This window comes from Mus caroli, chromosome X (assembly GCF_900094665.2).
Source record: "Mus caroli chromosome X, CAROLI_EIJ_v1.1, whole genome shotgun sequence".
Lineage (NCBI taxonomy): Eukaryota > Metazoa > Chordata > Mammalia > Rodentia > Muridae > Mus > Mus caroli.
The window spans coordinates 2146272-2166158 of NC_034589.1; the positions used below are offsets into that span (position 1 = coordinate 2146272).

Below are 19887 nucleotides of genomic sequence, written 5' to 3' on the forward strand. Positions count from 1 at the left end.
TTTTGAAGATGCTATAGCCCATGCTGGCCTGGAACTCCCTGTGTGAGATCATGGTTATCCTGCTGACTCATTCTTCTCCCAAGGGCTGGGATCACAGGGCTGAACTACCAAGTCTGGCCCTACTGCTCTTTCTTTAGTTTTATTTTTAAGTGTGTGTGTGTGTGTGTGTGTGTGTGTGTAAATGAATGCAGGTGCCAGTAGAGCCTGGAAGTTTCTGATCCACTTGGAGCTGGAGGTATAGGCAGTTGTGAGCCACCAGATGTATGTGCTAGGAACTGAACTCAGGGCCTCTGCAAGAGCAGTGTGCAATCAAACACTGAGCCAGCTCTCTAGCATGCTGCCAGGCAAATACAGTTTCACCGAAATGTCTGGATTCTCTCAGCTACTGTATGAAAAGTCTGATTATATTGGTGTGTGTTTACAGTTAGAGTTTTGTAATTACTTCTGTATTTTAATGGAAATTAATTCCTATACTCCCTCCTCTTCCTGATTTCAGGAATTTAAAACTAAGAACAAAGCAAAAACCCAGTGCCCCTATTGGGAGTTTTCATTCTTTTATCTCGGGAGTCATGTTCCATTAAACTTGAAGCACTTGTGACATTTTCAGTGTTTTGGTTCAGACACCTGTTCACAGAAATGAATGATGGGAAAATAGTTCCTGACTTAAAGTATTCCATTTTAAATGTGAATTTTTATTTCTTTTTAATTATTAAAAAAACAAAACAAAACTGTGGGTTGGAGAGATGGCTCAGTGGTGAAGAGCACTGACTGCTCTTCCAAAGGTCCTGAGTTCAAATCCCAGCACCCACATGGTGGCTCACAACCATCAGTAATGAGATCTGACTCCCTCTTCTGGAGTGTTTGAAAACAGCTACAGTGTACTTATGTATACTAATAAATAAAATCTTTAAAAAAAAAAAAAAAGGAAAACCTTAAGTCGTCTTCTTGGTCTTAAAGATCCTCTAGCTTGGGGTTGGGGCAGAGAGAGGGCGAGTGAGGCTAAGGATAATGGGATAAGCAGGGACTGGAACCGGTTTCCCTTTAAGAGGGCCCTCTTTTCCTTTGCAAACTCCAGTCTTTCATAGAAAGAGTTTATTATTTCCAAAGGTCAATAAATTTAGAAGAAAGTGGCATTTGGTTCAAAAGAAAAAAGTAACAGATTTTAGGGCTTTTTTTCTGTAATTAAAAAGAAGCATAAATAGTAAAAATTTAATGTGAAGACCTTTCTTGCTCTAATCATTCATTTTAGAGATATTGTTAGTATGTGCAGACTGAGTGAGCCCATTTCCCGCTCTGTCCTCAAGTGTCTTCTATTTTTATCCTAAGTTCTGTCTTAATCAATTGTAGGTTATTTAAAACAAACCCTTACAACTTAGCAGAAAAAAAAAGTCTCTTGAGCCTTTCTGTCCCAACTCCACACTCCTAACCCCTTAAACAGATTATATTAAGAGCACGTACCATGGGCAAGGTAGGGTCTAAAGACTAGTCAGTGTCCTAGGAGAGCCCCACACACCTTTTGCTGTTTTACTGGTTTAAATTGTTTTGGAATTTTCTCAGTAACCTTGTCAGATATCATGTGCTTCTTACCAGGTCATGAGGCTCTTAAGTTTGCTAACAAGTGAGCTGTCCTTTCTCCACAGGAAAGAGTACAGTGAGGGTAGAGGTCACCATGGATTTGTAGGTCAAACTCAGGCCTGCATAGTTTACTGGCGGATTCTGTGTCACCTTGACACAATCTAGGGTCGTCAGAGAGAAGGGAGAAGGGAGCCTTAATTGAGAAAGTGCCTCCATAAAACCTGCCCAGGAGGCATTCATTTCCTTAGTGACTGGTGTGGGCGGGCCCCAGCCCATTGTGTGCTGGTGGTCCTGGGTCCTATAAGGAAGCCAGCTGAGAAGCCAGTAATTAGCACCCTCCTAGGCCTCTGCGGGAATTCCTGCCTCCAGGTTCCTATCCTGATTGTGTACTTGGGCTGACTTTCTGGTGATGAATAGCAATGTGGGGAATGTAAGCAGACTTGGGAGTGCTTTCCCCTTCTGAGCCCTCCTTCCAGCCCTGGAGGGGGTTTCTCAATGAATTCTACTTTGGACTCTTTCCCTGACCTTGCCAGCTGTAAGAAACTACAAACTATAACCCCTCTATTTCATTATTCTTCCCCCACTTTTCCTCCCAAATTAGGGGTGGGTATGTAGGATGGCATCTCTGAATGCCCTTCCTCCTCACTCAGGCAGGCTTCCTCCAGAAAGACAGTTCAGCCCCAGTTACATCTTATTCCCACAGCCTCCTCGCGGGCCGACCCTCCTTTGGTAGGTACTCTGAGGGTTGCAGTCTAAGGCTATTTCCAGGTCATCAGCATACTTATGGGACAGACCACATCGACCAGGGAGACACACTATTTCATCCTCATGGAGGAAGATGGTCACACCAAGGCTCTCTGTGGATGATTTGCACCTCTTTGTCATGTCCCTGCTTGGTCACATTTTGTGTCATTTCTGGAGAGAATGGAAAATAAATGCCTGTGTACCCCAAATAGGGAAGGAGTTGACAGACCAAAGAAAGAGTCTGTCAAGTCTAGCTTGGTGACCAAATAGGTGCAAGAATGACAGGTGGGCAGCTACTAAGAGCCCCACTACACCAGTCAGCTTTTACCTCTTACATACTTTAGACCCTCCCCTGGGATTCCAGTATCCACTTTCTTCCTTTGGCCTCAGGTGCAAGCACTCTTAGAAATGCTAATGTATGTGGGGCTGCATAGTTGGCTCAGAGGTTAAGAGCACTGACTGCTCTTCCATTGGTCCTGAGTTCAATTCCAGCAACCACGTGGTGGCGCATAACCATCTAAAGGGATCTGATGCCCTCTTCTGGTGTGTCTAAAGACAGTGACAGTATACTCATATAACATAATAAATAAATAAGATAATAAATAAAAACCTAAAGAGCCCGGCAGTGGTGGCACACGCCTTTAATCCTAGCACTTGGGAGGCAGAGGCTGGTGGATTTCTGAGTTTGAGGCTAGCCTGGTCTACAGAGTGAGTGCCAGGACAGCCAGGGCTACACAGAGAAACCCTGTCTCGAAAACCAAAACCAAAAAAAAAAAAAAAAAGCAAAAACAAAACAAAAAAATCTAAAGATATGGGGCTGGAAAGATGGCTCAGAGGTTAAGAGCACTGGCTGCTCTTCCAGAGGTCCTGAGTTCAATTCCCAGCATTCACAATGAAGCTCACAACCATAACTCCAGTTCCAGAAGCTCCAATATCCTCACCCAGACATGCATGTAAGTAAAACTCCAATGCACATGAAATTTTAAAATGTTTTTAAATTAAAAAAAATCTAAAGAGAGGCCAGTACAGAGTGAGTTCCAGGATAGCCAGGGATATACAGAGAAGCCCTGTCTCTAATCATCATCATCATCTAGAGAAAGAAAGTGCTGGATACTCTGGAGTGATACCAGAGAAAGGGCTCCGGAAGGAGGTGGCATTGTTTGGTATGAAGCTGGATAGTCTGATAGGAACTGTAGAGATCCTGAAGTTCAGTGACATCCATGGGATGAAGGAAGCATCAGAAAGCAGGGAGAGAAATGACTGGGTTGAAAGTGGGAAGAGGAACGAGGGATTATTGGCAAGGAGAAATCTGTCAAAGGCCTTGATTCTCAAAAGGATGACCCTGCTTTAATCTCTAGAGACACCAAACTCTAGCCCAGACCTCCAAAAGTCTCAGAGAACTCTTGCTCTAGACAAGCCCCCAGACATAGGACTCTGCCAAGAGTGAGGAACTCATATGGAGAGATTTGTTTATTGGAGTAACTTGAATGGAGGCTTTCTAGACACAAACGTTTGCACCATAAACCTGTCTTAGGTCCCTTTTGCCCAAGTTCTCAGTTATTCGAGATCTCTGGGATTTGTAGGAAATTAGGTAAGATGACATTTTGTGGATCACAATGGGGGAAGGCCAGTGTCAATCATGAAGTGACATAGCTGGACACCTCAAGGAGATTTCTGTCAGGATCTCGGAAGTAGATGGATAGAATAGGCCCCTTTGCTCCTGTTCTGGATACTGGGCCCTCTTCGATGGGGACATCAAAAGCCTGAATGAAGTCAACAGAAAATACAAAAGTCATTGTCACAGATATGTGAGACCAAAACTTAGTTCTTTAAAAACTGCTCATCAGCGGGGCAGTGGTGGCGCACACCTTTAATCCCAGCACTTGGGAGGCAGAGGCAGGTGAATTTTTGAGTTCTAGGCCAGCCTGGTCTACAAAGTGAGTTCCAGGACAGCCAGGGCTATACAGAGAAACCCTGTCTTGAAAAACCAAAAAAAAAAACAAAAACAAAAACAAAAACAAAACAAAAAACAAAAACAAAAAACCTCCTCCTCATTCCTTCCTTTCTCCCATGTTCTAAAGTTTGAACTCAGGGCTTCACACATGCTACGACCACAGCCAAGAACTCATTCCCAGAAGTGACCCAGACGACCTCACTACATCCAGATGGCTGGCCTTGTAAAGAAGGTGTGATTGCCATGAAACTCAGTTTCCTTGTTTGTAAAATGGGGGGGGGCAACAGCAGTGCTAGTGAACAAGAATTTAAACACAGGGACTGGAGAGATGGCTCAGTGGTTAGGAACATTATATGTGATTTCTTTGATATCTTTGATATTGAATTTTTTGTTGTTTTAGTTTTGGTAGTGGATAAGTGTATAAAATATATTCAATACCAATTTACGTGAAAAATTGAATGTAAAACTCTATGATTCTGGGGCTGGAGAGATGGCTCAGTGGTTAAGAGCACCGACTGCTCTTCTGAAAGTCCTGAGTTCAAATTCCAGCAACCACATGGTGGCTCACAACCATCTGTAACAAGATCTGACGCCCTCTTCTGGAGTGTCTGAAGACAGCTTCAGTGTACTTACATATAATAAATAAATCTAAGTGTATGGGTGTTCATCAAGTTGTGTTTCCCTTTAAAATCTGATTACAGCTGGGCATGGTGGCGCATGCCTTTAATCCTAGCACTCGGGAGGCAGAGGCAGGCAGATTTCTGAGTTCAAGGCCAGCCTGGTCTACAAAGTGAATTCCAGGATAGCCAGGGCTATGCAGAGAAACCCTGTCTCGAAACCCTCCCCCCCCAAAAAAAAATCTGATTACATGAAAGCGACATCATCAAAAGAACAAGTAGATAATTGTGTGCAGGCGGGATGCGGATGTCATGGGATCTGTCAGGTCTGAGGTTTGAGGAAGACCTGGCTCTTTGGGTCATACTTCTATCTCCAAAGTATTCGCAGTAGCTCGCTTAGTAGGCATGGCGCTGTGCTCACCTTTAGGCGCTCAATCACCTCCTCCAGGGGTGCTTCTGTGATCAAACAAACATCCAGGGAGCCTGGAACAGGGTGAGCTGCTTTGGGGTCAAATTCCTTTCCTACCTCGTGTAAGTTAAATTTTTGGTCTCCGAAACACAATGCTTTCCGGTCTCCCTGTTTTAGGAGAGAAAACAACGGAGAAGTAAAGTGCCAAGATGAGTGAAGTCAAGTCACCCTGCCCAGTGCAGAAAAGGAGAAAGGGCTGCTACGCAATAGCCCTTGCCCCATCTAACAGACTGCGGTTTAAAAACAACTAGTTTGTGTCAGTCTGTGCGTGCCTGTGTGCACATGCAGAGGCCAAAAGAAGGCATCAGATTCCCCAGGGCTGGAGGTAACCGTGTTTGTGAAATGCCTGACTTCTTACCTGGATACTAGGGTCTGAACTCCACCCAAACTTCATAATTGAGCAGCCAATGCTTTTCAACATCTAAGCCAGCTCTCTAGCAGATCTCTCTGAATCCAAGGCCAGCCTGGTCTACAGAGAGGGTTCCAGTTCATCTAGGACTACATAGTGCAACTGTGTCTCAAAAAAAAAATTGTTTTACACGTATTTGTGTGAAGGTGGATGTTGTGTGTTATGGCATATATGCAGAAGCCAGAGGACAACTTTCAGGATCCATTTGCTCCTTTGGCCTTGTGGGTTCCAGGGATCTAATTCAGGGAGGTGGGTAGTCAAGCTTGCTGCTGAATGCCTTTAGTCACCACCACCATTTTCTCACAAAGTCTGAGGTGATCCAGGCTAACCTTAAACTTCCTGTCTATCAGAGACTGGCCTTAAAAGCCTGATGTTCTTGCTTCCAATCCCCATATACTGAGATGACAGAAATGCATGCCATGCCTGTTAGTCCAGGCAATTCCATTGGCCTGCTCTCAGGGACCTAGCAATTGCTTCCATCATCACCTGCCACCAGCGGTGTGCTGTGGTATACTCTGGTTTAGAACGCCAGCCACCTCAGTTCACTCTCTGTATTCCCTCCCTGTTCTTTGTGCCCCTGCCCCCTCTTTCTGCCCTCCTGGCATGGCTCTCTCTCTGTTCCCTGCCCATCTGTCTATCTACCTGTCCAGTTGTCTGCCTCTATCCCTTCTCCAGGTTCCCATTCCCTTTCCTTTCCCAGTAAAATTCTTTTAGACCCGATCTGTTGCATGACACACTTTCTCAGGGGTACACCTTGCCACAGGCCCATCAAAGGTACCCTCCCCTCGCTGTATTATGTTTCATAACAATGTCCAGCTTCACTTTTAAATTTTATTTTTTTGAGACAGGGTTTCTCTGTGTATCCCTGGCTGCCCTGGAACTCACTCTGTAGACCAGGCTGGCCTCAAACTCAGAAATCCGCCTGCCTCTGCCTCCTGAGTGCTGGGATTAAAGGCGTGCTCCACCACAGCCCGGCTTTAAATGCTTTTAAAGATTTATTATTTTTATTTAATGTGTTCATATGTCTGATTGTATGTATGTACATACATGTGTGCAGAGCTCCCACAGGCCAGAGGAAGACAGGAAATGCCTCTGGGAACTGGGAGATGCGGTGCTGAGGGCAGTGCTGGTGCATGTCTTCAATCTGTAAGTTCGAGACCAGCCTGGTCTATAAAATGAGTTTCAGGGCTGGAGAGATGGCTCAGTGGTTAAGAGCACCGACTGCTCTTCTGAAGGTCCTGAATTCAAATCCCAGCAACCACATGGTGGCTCACAACCATCCATAACAAGATTTGATGCCCTCTTGTGGTGCATCTGAAGACAGCTACAGTGTACTTAGATATAATAATAAATAAATCTCTTAAAAAATGAGTTTCTGGGCTGGTGAGATGGCTCAGTGGGTAAGAGCACCCGACTGCTCTTCCGAAGGTCCAGAGTTCAAATCCCAGCAACCACATGGTGGCTCACAACCATCCGTAACGAGATCTGGCGCCCTCTTCTGGAGTGTCTGAAGACAGCTACAGTGTACTTACATATAATAAATAAATAAATCTTTAAAAAATGAGTTTCAAGACAATCAGGGCTTATACAGAGAAACCCTATCTTGAAAAAAAAAACCAACCAACCAAATATATATATATTTTAAGCCAGCCATGGAGGCACACCTTTAATCCCAGCAGTCGGGAGGCAGAAGCCAGGCAGATCAGTGAGTTTGAGGCCTGCCTGGTCTACAGAGTGAGTTTCAGGACAGCCAGGGCTACACAGAGAAACCATGTCTTGGAAACAAACAAAACAAAACAAAACAAAAACAATGTGGGAGCTGAGATTGGAATTAGGTCAGCTGGAAAAATAGCAAGTTTTTTTACTGCTGTACCAACTGTTTAGCACCCCAGCTTCTATTTTTTTCTTTTTCCTTCTCTGTTTCTTTCCTGAGACCCCATCTTACTGCACAGTCCCAGGCTGGTATCAAACTCGTTATTTTTCTGCCTGAGTGCTGGTATTACCAGTGTATGCCAATCACCATGCTTATTTGAGACAGAGGGGGTAGGCCATCCTGTGTTTTGCTTCTTATTAAAGTGTCCATAACATCAAATGATTAAAACCTACCCATGGCAGAGAAAGCAATTTGTCTATCCAATCTACCTTCCTTCCTTCCCTCTTCCCACCCTCCCTCCTTCCTGTCTTCCTGTCTCTGTGTCTCTGTGTCCCTTTCATTTCTTTGGGACCTCATTATGTAGCCTAGACTATCCTGAAACTCTTGGGTTCAAGTGATGTGCCTCAACCCACTACATGTCTTCCTTCACCATTTTATTTTATCGTATTTTTTTTTCTTGTAAGAACAACAGCCAACGGTACGTCCCCAAGCTTTCTAAAAAGTTCATCTCAAGCCAGGCTGCTGATACACCTATAATCGACCCCAGCATTTAGGACAGTGAGGCAGGAGGATAGAAAGGTAGACTTCACCTTGGGATGCACAGAATGACCTTCTCCCAAAAACAAAACAAAATCAAACCAAACCAAGCAAACAAAGCTCACTCATTACCTCTCACCACACCACCCCCATTCCTCCCCAGGAGGCCATTGTGTCCTAGAGACCTTATTACTGCCTTCTGCAGTGAGGTGGTTGCTGGTGGGGCTTCTAGGAACCTCCCTGCCCCCACTGAGCTGGAACTTTGTGCTTATTCATTTCCTCCTAATGACACATTTCATCTGGCTGCTTCTTCAATTGAGAGAAAAAGGCAGCTGTCTCATTTAACCCCATGGTAGCTCCCCCACCCCAAATACAGGCTCTAACTGAGGCACCACTTTTCCAGTTTAAAAGGTGGATTTATTTTTATGTTAAGTGTGTAGGTGTTTTGTCTCCAGGGATGTGTGTGGACCAAGTGTGTGCCTGAACTTCTGGAGGTCAGAAGAGGATGTTGAGTTCCCTGACACTGGAGTTACAAATGATTGTGAGCTGCCATGTGAGTGCTAGAAACGGAACAATGTCCTCTGGCCGAGTAGCTATTACGTACTGAGCCATTGCTCTAGCCCCTATCTTTCCATTTACCACTGCCACGTATTTGTCTTCTTTCGGCCAAGACAGAGGAGCATTTCGCTCGATAGTATTGCTATCCCCTCTCCCAGTACTAGTCTGTCTTTTTGGGTTTTTGTTTGTTTGTTTTGTTTTGTTTTGTTCGAGACAGGGTTTCTCTGTATAGCCCTGGCTGTCCTGGAACTCACTCTGTAGACCAGGCTGGCCTCCAACTCAGAAATCCACCTGCCTCTGCCTCCTGAGTGCTGGGATTAAAGGCATGAGCCACCACACCCAGCTAGTCTGTCTTAACTGTAGATCCTCTGTCTGTAGATCCTCTGTTGGCTTCTTTATAGTTTAATTTTTTTTTTTAATTTAATGTATGAGTGCTCTGCTGCATATATATCTGCCTGCCTGAAGAGGGCACCAGATCCCTCATAGATGGCTGTGAGCCACCATGTGGATGCTGGGAATTGAACTCAGGACCTCTGGAAGAGCAGCCAGTGCTCTTAAACTCTGAGCCATCTCTCCATCCCCTTCTTTATAGTTTTTAAATAGCTTGATTCCATGTGTATTTTTTAGGGTGCTAAGGAATAAAATAGGCTTATTTTTCTAAATAACCCCTATCATCTTGTCTTATTTACATACCTTCCTTTTAAGCACTGGGCATTTCTTTTCTAATTTCCCCATCTCCTTCTCCATTCCTGCAGTGAATACGACATCCACACAGTCAGTAAAAGACTACATTGTCCTTTTACACCCAAAGGACAGTTTGGTCCAATGGATAGTTCTGTCAAGGCTGTTGCTTTTATTAAATATCTATCTCAGAATTGGTGGTGTTTCCCTGCAGTGTAGCATTTGCCTAGCATGCATAACGCCCTGGATTCTAGTCCCAAAACTGTCAAAAAGAAAGAAGGAAAGCCGGGTGTGGTGGCGCACNTTCCGAGACAGGGTTTCTCTGTGTAGCCCTGGCTGTCCTGGAACTCACTTTGTAGACCAGGCTGGCCTCGAACTCAGAAATCCGCCTGCCCCTGCCTCCCGAGTGCTGGGATTAAAGGCGTGCGCCACCACGCCTCTTAATCTCTGAGTGTCTTAGGGTTTCACTGCTGTGAACAGACACCATGACCAAGGAAACTCTTATAAGGACAATATTTAATTGGGGCTGGCTTACATGTTCAGAAGTTCAGTCCATTATCATCAAGGCAGGAACATGGCAGCACCCAGGCAGGCATGGTACAGGAGGAGCTGAGGCTACTAGCGGAAGACTGACTTCCAGGCAGCTACGGTAAGGGTCTTAAAGCCCACACCCACCTTGACACACCTATTCCAAAAAGGCCACACCTCATAATGGTGCCATTCCTTGGGCCAAACATATGATTAGAATTTCAACCACCATAGAGAGGGGAGAATGGTCTAAGTCCAGAGTCAAATTACACTTTATCTTGGGCCATCTCTAGCCCCCCAAATAGCTATTTTTTGCCCACCTCTGTCTAACCTAACATTGTGTGAGTAACAGATAAAACCATTTTTGCATGTATTAATTTTTGAAATTTTTTTTTAATTTATGTGCAGGTGTTTTACCTGCATGTATGTCTGTGCACCACATACATGCATGGTGACTGCAGAGACCAGAAGAGAAGGGCATAGACTCCTCTGGAACTGGAGTTGCAGATAGCTGAGAAGTATCATGTGGGAGTTGGGACTTGAACCCTGATCATCTTCTACAAGAGCAAGAAATGCTCTTACCACTGAACTGTCTCTCCAACCCTGAATGGTTGATTAAATGCAGAACTCCAGGCCAGGCTTGGTGATGCCTACTTTTAACCCAGCTCTCCAGAGGAAATGCCTTGTTTGTTATCTTCCCAGAATCTGGTGTTGCTCAATAGGAAATCTGATGTGGGGGGACTGTGAGTTGGCTCAGAAGTTAAGAGCACTTGTTGCTCTTGCAGAGGACCCAAGTTCAGGTCCCAGAATCCACATGGTAGCTCACTACCATCCTAACTCCAGTTCTAAGGGATCCGATGACTTCTTCTGACCTCTGTGGGCAGTGCACACACATATGGATATGCATACATGCAGGGAAACACTCATACACAAAAAATAAAAATAGACCTATACTTGTGTGTGTGTATATGTATACACACACATATACATATACATACTATACATACTAGATATAGATATAGTATGGTGGCGCATGCCTTTAATCCCAGTCCTCAGGAAACAGAGACAGGTGGATCTCTGTGAGTTTGATGCCAGCCTGTCCTACAGAGTAAGTTCCAGGACAGCCAGGGCTATACAGAGAAACCCTGTCTCGAACCCCTACACATAAAAAAAAAAAAAAAAAAAAAAAAAAAAAAGACTGGGTCTCAATCCCCCCCACCAAATAAATTAAATAAATTATTTAAAACAAAAGAAATGTGCTAATTTGTTTTCATACTTTTACTTTTATATATTAGTGTGTGTTTGTGTGCACACAGGTATGTATACAGGGGCCAAGGAGGTCAGCTGGTCTGTGCTTATTCCCTTAAGACAGAGTCTCTCTCAGAACTTTGAGCTAGGCTAGTGGCCAGCAAATCCTAGCAGTCCTCCACAGCACTGGACTAATACACATGTGCTGGCTTCTCGTATGGGTGCTGGGGATTTGAACTCTTGTTCGTTCTTTCTTTCTTTCTTTCTTTCTTTCTTTCTTTCTTTCTTTTTTTTTGGGGGGGGGAGGTGGTTTCAAGACAGTGTTTCTCTGTGTAGCCCTGGCTGTCCTGGAACTCACTCTGTAGACCAGGCTGGCCTCAAACTCAGAAATCTGCCTGCCTCTGCCTCCCCAGTGCTGGGATTAAAGGTGTGCACCACCATGCCTGGCTTTGGTGTTCTTTCTTTTACTCAGTGTGATCCTTGAGGACCTGAAGGCTGTCCAACCTGCTCCTGTGTGATGCTCCTCCTTGCAGAGAGAGGGTCCTCTTCAGATTGAAAATTTTCAGTCTGCCACTCCATGACCCTTTTCAATTTATATGCTAATTTTTAGAGATGTTCTACATTCCCAGCAAAGCAGAAGAAGGTGCCAATCTTTCTCCCACGCCAAGATTTACACAGAGGTCCCTGTTCGCACGCTCTCAGCACTGAGATACACGTTGCCATTCCTGCAAGCTTGGCTGATAAAGCACACATTATTCCATCGTGTCTGTCACAGTTCATCCCTGAGGGGGCAGAGGACATTCTGTGCGCTTTCATGGTTCTCTAAGGACACATTGCACCATTACTGTCATTGAATAATGTCAAGGTCCGAAAATTGCTGAGTCTTTCTCTCTTCATTTCCCTCTGTTGTTTTTATAATTTTGTCTTTTCTTGCTTATATTATGGGAATCAGGCAATATGCAGCTTCTTTTACATTGGTTTCATTCACTTAGTGATATATATAAGATTTTTTCCCCATGTTTCTTTTTTAAAAAAAATATTTATTTATTTATTTATTACATGTTAATATACTTGTAGCTGTCTCCCGACACACCACAAGAAAGAGTCAGATCTCATTACGGATGGTTGTGAGCCACCATGTGGTTGCTGGGATTTGAACTCAGGACCTTCAGAAAAGCAGTCAGTGCTCTTAACCACTGAGCCATCTCTCCAGCCCTCCCCCATGTTTCTTTCTTTTTTTTTTTTTATTTTAAGATTTATTTATTATATGTAAGTACACTGTAGCTGTCTTCAGACACACCAGAAGAGGGCGCCAGATCTCGTTACAGATGGTTGTGAGCCACCATGTGGTTGCCAGGAATTGAACTCAGGACCTTCAGAAGAGCAGTCAGAGTTCTTAACCACTGAGCCATCTCTCCAGGCCCCCCCCCCATGTTTGTTATAGCTTGGTTTCCTCTCTCCTCTGTCTTTGTCTCTCTCTCCTTTCTCTCTGTCTTTGTGTGTCTCTCTGTTTCTACATCTTCTGTCTCTGTGTTTCTTTGTGTCTGTCTCTCTCTGTCTCACTCTCTACCTCTCTTTTCTGTCCTTGCAAAAAGTAGCATAGATGTTTTCTTTAAAGCAGAATGGGTACTATCCATTGTCGAGTGTGCTGGTGGGCTACCTCAGTGGAAGAACCTGCCAGGCCCTGCTTCTCTTTAACACTGTAATCTATGATATCGACATAGCAAACATCACTGCTATCTGCTTCAGGGCATCTTTTTTTTTTTTTTTTTTTTTTTGGTTTTTCGAGACAGGGTTTCTCTTTATAGCTCTGGCTGTCCTGGAGCTCACTTTGTAGACCAGGCTGGCCTTGAACTCAGAAATCCGCCTGCCTCTGCCTCCCGAGTGCTGGGATTAAAGGCGTGCGCCACAACGCCCGGCTCAGGGCATCTTTATAAGGATTTTTTCTCTTTGCATTTACTACTTTTGAAGCTGTTCCATATTCTCAAGACAGTGTGGAATCTGGGGACACCTCCCCTTTTCCTTCCACCTGGAACCGTTCCTTATCCCATGCTTAATTGACTTTACTCTAGATAACTGGGATTTTCTTCTTGGGAACCACTCTATTTCAATATTTGTATTTCTTGTTCCCATCTAGCTCAATTATGATCTTATTGGGAGGGGGCAGGGCAGAGGATGTTTTTATGTTACTCTGCTGCTCCCTACTTTCTATTTATTGATTTAATGTTGAGTGTGTGCCTGCCCATGCATGTGTGTGTACCGTGGCACATGTGTGGAGGCCAGAAGACAAGTCCTGGGAGTTGCTTTTCTCCTTTGGGATAGACCCCAGAGCCTCAGACTCAGCAGCAGGTCCATTTCTCTGCTGGGTCACCTTGCCAGCCTTTATGCCTCCTTTCCTCTGTTCATCTCGAAGCTGGCAATGAACCTTAGATTCTCTTGCTCACTGGTTAAGTAAGCACTACTACTGAGCCCCCCCCCCCCCAGCTCCGCAGAGCACTTTCCCCAGGTCTTTCCACCTAGCAATACTTACGGATACTTAGCAAATCCATACTTACCTTGGATTTGCAGCTCAGTTGAATATAGAATTTTAGGTTGATTCCCCCTCCCCCCAACCCCAATCATTTTTCAATTAATTACATTTGTTTTTAGGTGATTTCTACTTCACAATGCATAGCAGCCACTCTCACCCCCACCCCTGCCACCCCTTCAACACCTCCTCCTCTTCACAAATCTCTCTCTCACTTTCATGACTACTTTGTTTAGTGCCCCACTGAGATTAACAAGGGATGTCTCTATAATCTCGGGTTTAGAGCTATCCATTTGGGGCCTGGTGGGCTCAGTCAGGGGTACACAATTAAAGACAATGGTCCCTTCCCCCCAGAGTCTATCAGTAGCCAATAGCTCAGAAGTAGCAGGTAGGGCCCCATGAACCCTTCCCCCTCCATTGACTTCCTGTTGATAGTGCCAGTCTCTAAGGGCCCAGTCCAGGTAACTACAACTGTGAGTTAATACTTGCAATAATTGTATAGCAACTAGAGAGTGGTATCTCCTAGCCCTGAAGGCTCTTGCAAATTTCCCATCCCCTTTCTCACAATATTCCCAAGCCTGGTGGGGATGGGGGGTGCGGGGGGGGTGGTGGTGGAATATCTTGTGCAGGGCTGGGCTCAGTACTGTTGTTATACTCTGCATTTTAGGAAGCCTGAATGTATTCATCGCCTTTCTTTGGAGGGAGAGGCTTCTCTGATTAAGGCTGGGAACTGCTTTTGTTCTGGGAGTAGGGACCACATGGAGAGATGCTGAGGCAGAACTGGAGGCGGGGCAGGAGTGCTTTCCCAGAATCTTAAAAGTATAGTTCTATTGTTTCCTGGCCTCTGGTGGGACTCAAGAACCCTAACATTTGCATCTTTCTTTTTCTTTTGTAGATGAGCCACTTTTTAATCTCTTGGCCAACTCTTAAGATTCACTTTTTCAGTGTGATGTTCTACAATTCCCACAGGGCATATCTGAATGTTGATATGCTGAATACATAGTTAACGCTTTGTGTATAAAGGCTGCAAAGTTCTCTTGTACTTTTTTTTTTTTTTTTTTAGACCAGAGACCTTGAACTAACAAGACCTCTCGCTTTAGTTCTCTGGTGCTTTGACCCTCTCTCCAAATGTCTGCTTGTTTGTATTTTGAAATCTCTTCCATTGATCCTTTTACCTTTTCTCTACTATTTCCTGTGTCTGGGGGCTTGGAGTTTATAAATAAAATAAAATAAAATAAAACATTTTGGTCTAGGCTCAGTATTTAATGCATGCTAGACAAATATCAATCACAAATACTCAATACAGCACCTGTGTTAAAAAAAAAAAGTCCCCTCAGGACCAGGCAGTGGTGGTACAGTCAACCCAGTATTCCCCCCACTTGGGAGGTATAGGGTAACAAATCTCTGTGAGTTCAAGGCCAGACTGGTCTACTACAAAGTAAGTTCTAGGACAGCCAGGGCTATATACAAAAAAAAACTGTCACAAAGCAACAACAACAATAAATCCACAGCCCTTTAATTAGATTTATAGTATGTATTATAAATTATTTTTATGACAGTATCTCACCAGGCAATAGTTGTACAATGCCTTTAATCCCAGCATTAGGAGGTTGAGGCAGGAGGTCTCAGAACTTAAGGATAGCCAGGGCTATCCAGAAAAAACCCTGTCTCAAAAAACAATCAAGTAACAAAGAAATAGCCAATGTTGTATCCCAGGCTGGTCTGGATCTTGCTAAATAGCCAAGGATGACCTTGGACTTTCCATTCTCTTGTGTCCATCTCTCCAGTTACCTGCATACTTGGTTTACGGGGTACTGGGGTATGAACAAGGGCATTGTGTGTATAAGGCAATCTATCGGCTGAGTGATATCCTTTGCCTTAAAATGTCATCAAACTTTAATGGAGGAGGCTGGGGAGATGGCTTAGTTAGTAAAATGCTTGCAACACAGGAAGAGGACCTGAGTTCAGATTCCCAGAACCTGTGTAAAAAAGTCAGTGCGGCAGCATCTACTCTGAACCCAGTGCTGGAAGGCTGAGACGGGAGTCTCCTTGGGCTCCCTAGCCTTTCTGTCTAGCTAAATCAGAGCTCTGGTCTACACCTGCAGATGCAGCGGCTATACATATATGTATGTACACACAACACACACACACACACACACACTTTTATGCACTTGAAGTTTTGAATATAGAGACATGATTACCTTGAAAGTAGTGACCTCCATGCCCAGGATCTTGGAATAAAACATGGTGGTGTCTTCAATGTTCTTTACAGTCATCACAATGTGGTCAAGTCTACAGATAAGACTTGGGGAAGGGATCTGGCTGCTGCTTCTCCATAACTAAAATGTAAAAACAACAACAACAACAACAACAACAACCAAACAAACCTTAAAACTCGGAAAAGCCAAATTGCCACCAGACACTTCCAAGTGTTCTTCTCCGTTTCCATCACCTGCCCAAGCACTGTGATCCTCCTCATCCTTATTCCAAGGGGAAAACTCCTTCAAGAAAAATCTCTGTAAAGCTGTTGCTCTAGGGGCTGGAGAGGTGGCTCAGTGGTTAAGAGCACTGACTGCTGTTCCAGAGGTCCTGAGTTCAATTCCCAGCAACCACATGGTGGCTCACAGTCATCTATAATGGGATCCAATGCCCTCTTCTGGTGTGTCTGAAGTCAGCGATAGTGTACTCACATACATTAAATAAAATCTCTTTTTTAAGAAAAAGTGGGGGGAAACAAATAGGGGCTGGAGAAATGGCTCAGGAGTTAAGAGCACTGGCTTCTCTTCCAGAGGACCCAGGGTTCGATTCCCAGCAGCCACATGACAGCTCCCAACTAGCTGGTCTAACTCCAGTTCCAGGGGATCTTCCCCCCTCTTCTGGCCGCTTAGGATACTGCATACACGAGGCACACCGACACACTCCCATTCTCATAAAATAATCACATTAAAATAAATATTTAAGGCCAGGCATGGTGGCACATGTCTTTAACTTCCCACAATGCTTGCACTTTCCAGCACTGGGAGCGGTGGGATTAACCTACAGACGGCGAAATAGAGAGGCCCACAGAATAACTAACTGGCCTGCCTCCTGCGTATCAGGCTCAGGCTGATGGGTTTGGGGAGAAGGTGACAAAGTGTTCTAGTCAGGGGCTGAGCTTCCCTTCCTTTTCCTCCTGCTAGAGAAAGGAGAAGACTAGGAAAGTGGAATTTATCTCTTGTGAAGACAAGATTCAGAGCACCCACCCCCACCCCCAGCTCCCTCCTGTTCTGATCTGCAGCTATAACTGTGGGCTGGGTAGGGCTAGAGAGCCAATGCAGAGGTGAGAGCTCTGACTGCTCTTGCAAAAAGGACTGGGGTTCAACTTCCCAGCGCCCACATGGTGGCGCACAGATCTCTGTATCTGCAGTTCCAGGGAATCCAGGCACAGACACACATCCAGGCAAAACACCCAAACGCACCTCACAAGAAAAGGAAGAGCCGGGCGTGGTGGCGCACGCCTTTAATCCCAGCACTCGGAGGCAGAGGCAGGTGGATTTCTGAGTTCGAGGCCAGCCTGGTCTACAAAGTGAGTTCCAGGACAGCCAGAGCTATACAGAGAAACCCTGTCTCGAAAAAAAAAAAAAAATGAAGCCGAGTGTGCTGTTGTGCCCCTGTAATCTCAACACTTGGGAAGCTGAGGCAGGAGAATGACGAGTTTCAAGATCAACTAAGCACTGCGGTGAGAACTTTTCTCCAAAACAAAGTAAAACTACAGAACGAGGGTATATTGCTGGACCACAACTGTCTGTAACTGTACTGGCCCCTACAATCACTGCATACACATGGTACACATGTATTCATGCAGGCAAGATACTCATACACATAGCATAAAAAAATGGGGGTTTTGTTTGTCTGTTTTTTTTTTTTTTTTTTTTTTTTTTTTTTTTGAGACAGGACTTCTCCGTGCAGTCCTGGCTGTTCACACTGACTTTGGAGACCAGGCTGGCCTCAAAGTCAGAGATCCACCTACCTCTGCCTTCCTAGTGCTAGAATTAAAGGCCTGTGACACCACTGCCTGGCACAAAATTAATTGTTTTAAAGGAAAAATGTCTGTGCATGTGAGCTATTCAGATACCTACTTGGGAAACATTCAGTTTCCCAAACCCTAAACCAACCAACTAACTAACCAACTAACCAAAGAAGTAGCTAAGGGGCATTCAGGCCCCTGGAAGAGAAAGCTGTATATTTTGTTTTAGGTTTTCCAATCCTATTTGGGGCTCCGTGTTCACAGCTTTCCCAAAGGACCAGAATTTGATTCCTAGTACTCATGCTAGGCAGCTTACAAAGGCTTGTAGTCCCCGACTCCACGGGATTTGGTGCCCTCTTCTGGCTTCTATAGGCAGCTGCACTAACATCCGCATGAATAAAAATAGTCCAACAGTTCAACAGAACCTTTTAATGTTTGTTGAATCTGTATGAGCGCCCTGTTTAGTTCCTGATATAACTACTTTATGCTTTTCTCCCCGTGTCTATGGTGTAAAGAGAAATTACTAGTATTTTCTGAATTTGATTGAAGCAGCAGCCCTGAACATAGCCGATCTTTATTGTACATTTGCTTTCTCTTTCCATCTCTGCGCTCATCTCTCCCCTCTTATTTATTTTAATGGTTTAAGCAAAGATGTTCATTTCCCAGCTCCGGTCACTGACTTTCAGGATTTTTTATTTTATTTTATTTTATTATTTTATTTTTATTTATTTTTTTGTTTTGTTTTTTATTTTTTTCGAGACAGTGTTTCTCTGTATAGCCCTGGCTGTCCTGGAACTCACTTTGTAGACAAGGCTGGCCTCGAACTCAGAAATCTGCCTGCCTCTGCCTCCTGAGTGCTGGGATTAAAGGAGTGCACCACCACACCCAGCTAGGATTTTTTATTTTTTATTTTTACTTTTGCAATCTGCATATCTATCTGCATGGTTCCCCGAAGTGCTGCTTTCGGGGCACCTGCAGTGCTGAGGGTCTAGAAAATAAGCTCATCCATTTCTCTGAGTAGTCAGTGCCCTGGACAGCACGGCCTCCCCCCTTTGGTCTGCTCTAGAGTCCTCTTAAAGGTTCCCTCCAGCCTTTCAGGGCCTCTGAGTCTTTTGACCAGCTTCAAGGTCATTGTTTCTCGGGGCCCTTCTGGCACAACTCTGTCCTGAGTGCCTCATGGGCATTCTCCAGGAACCACCTTTGGGTGTCTCTACATGTCTGAAGCTGAACTGTCTCCCCAATGAACCACCCAGAAAGAGGGGGCAACCCTTAAACCTGAGCCCTCCACAAGCCCAAGCAGGGCTTCTGCTGCCCTCGGTTATCTTTAAGAAAAGCCCAGGGAAGCTAAAGCCACAAAGGGTGTCCCTGAGAAGGAAAGCAAGTCAGCAGTCCCAGGTTGGGTACCCTCAGCGTGGTCAATACTCATGCCCCAAAGCCTCCACGGCCCACCCTTACCTGACTCTCAGATGTTGGATCGCACATCCTTCCTGGTAGACTGGAAGGCAGGTAGGTTGGGGCTGAGGCTGGCTCCATGCCTGGAGATCAAGGGGCAGGAATGGGAGGTGCTAGCTGAGGACATTGGGTGGGGACAGAGGCAGGAGGTGAAAAGCAGGAAGACTAACTGAAACTCAGGGTACAGCTTAGTGGTACAACAGTGCTGAAGAAATCCTGGGTTCTACTCCTAGCAGTGTAAAACCAAGCCAAACACTGCCAGCCTTGAGAATAAAAGTACAAATATAAGGGCTTCCTCTTTTGAGGAGCTGAGGGTCTTGATAAGTTGTTGAGATTGGTCCCTAATGGTCCTTCTCTGTCAACTGCCAGATGTGTCACGTCCTGCTAAGCAATCATCCATAAGAACACAGAAAACCAGGAAAGCACCCATCAAGAGTGTTGAGACTAGCAGTGCCCTATGAGAGAGCTCCGATCCACCTTGTAGTGTGTGACTAGGATTGAGTGTCTGAGAGAGCTGCTTGTGGGTCTGCGGCTGAGTGAGGATTTTTTTTTTAAATGGCTATGGGTGTTTTGCCTGCTTTCATGTCTCTGCACCACATTCATGCTATCCGATTGCAGAGGAGAGAAGATGGCATTGGATGTCCTGGAACTGGCCTTTCAGACAACTGGGTTGTACGCTAGCTACCATATACAGATTGGGAATCAAACC

General features: G+C 44.9%; 1 protein-coding gene across 1 annotated transcript; it reads right to left on the reverse strand.

Annotated features, from left to right (window-relative positions):
* Nucleotides 1-3777: 3777 nt before the first annotated feature.
* Nucleotides 3778-19250, reverse strand: Glod5 (glyoxalase domain containing 5). The gene is made up of 4 exons (XM_021154082.1): nucleotides 19182-19250; nucleotides 15922-16059; nucleotides 5312-5467; nucleotides 3778-4082 (listed from the first exon to the last, which is right to left on the reverse strand). The coding sequence occupies exons 1-4, from the start codon at nucleotides 19206-19208 to the stop codon at nucleotides 3957-3959; spliced, it is 447 nt and encodes a 148-aa protein (XP_021009741.1). The 5' UTR covers nucleotides 19209-19250; the 3' UTR covers nucleotides 3778-3956.
* Between the last annotated feature and the right edge of the window lie 637 nt (nucleotides 19251-19887).

Coding starts and splice junctions, on each gene's coding strand:
- Glod5 (XM_021154082.1), bottom strand. CDS start 19,208: ATGTGCGATCCAACATCTGAGAGTCAG. Junction 16,060..19,181: donor ATCCAACATCTGAGAGTCAG/GTAAGGGTGGGC, acceptor TTTACATTTTAG/TTATGGAGAAGCAGCAGCCA. Junction 5,468..15,921: donor TGGAGGTCACTACTTTCAAG/GTAATCATGTCT, acceptor CTCCTAAAACAG/GGAGACCGGAAAGCATTGTG.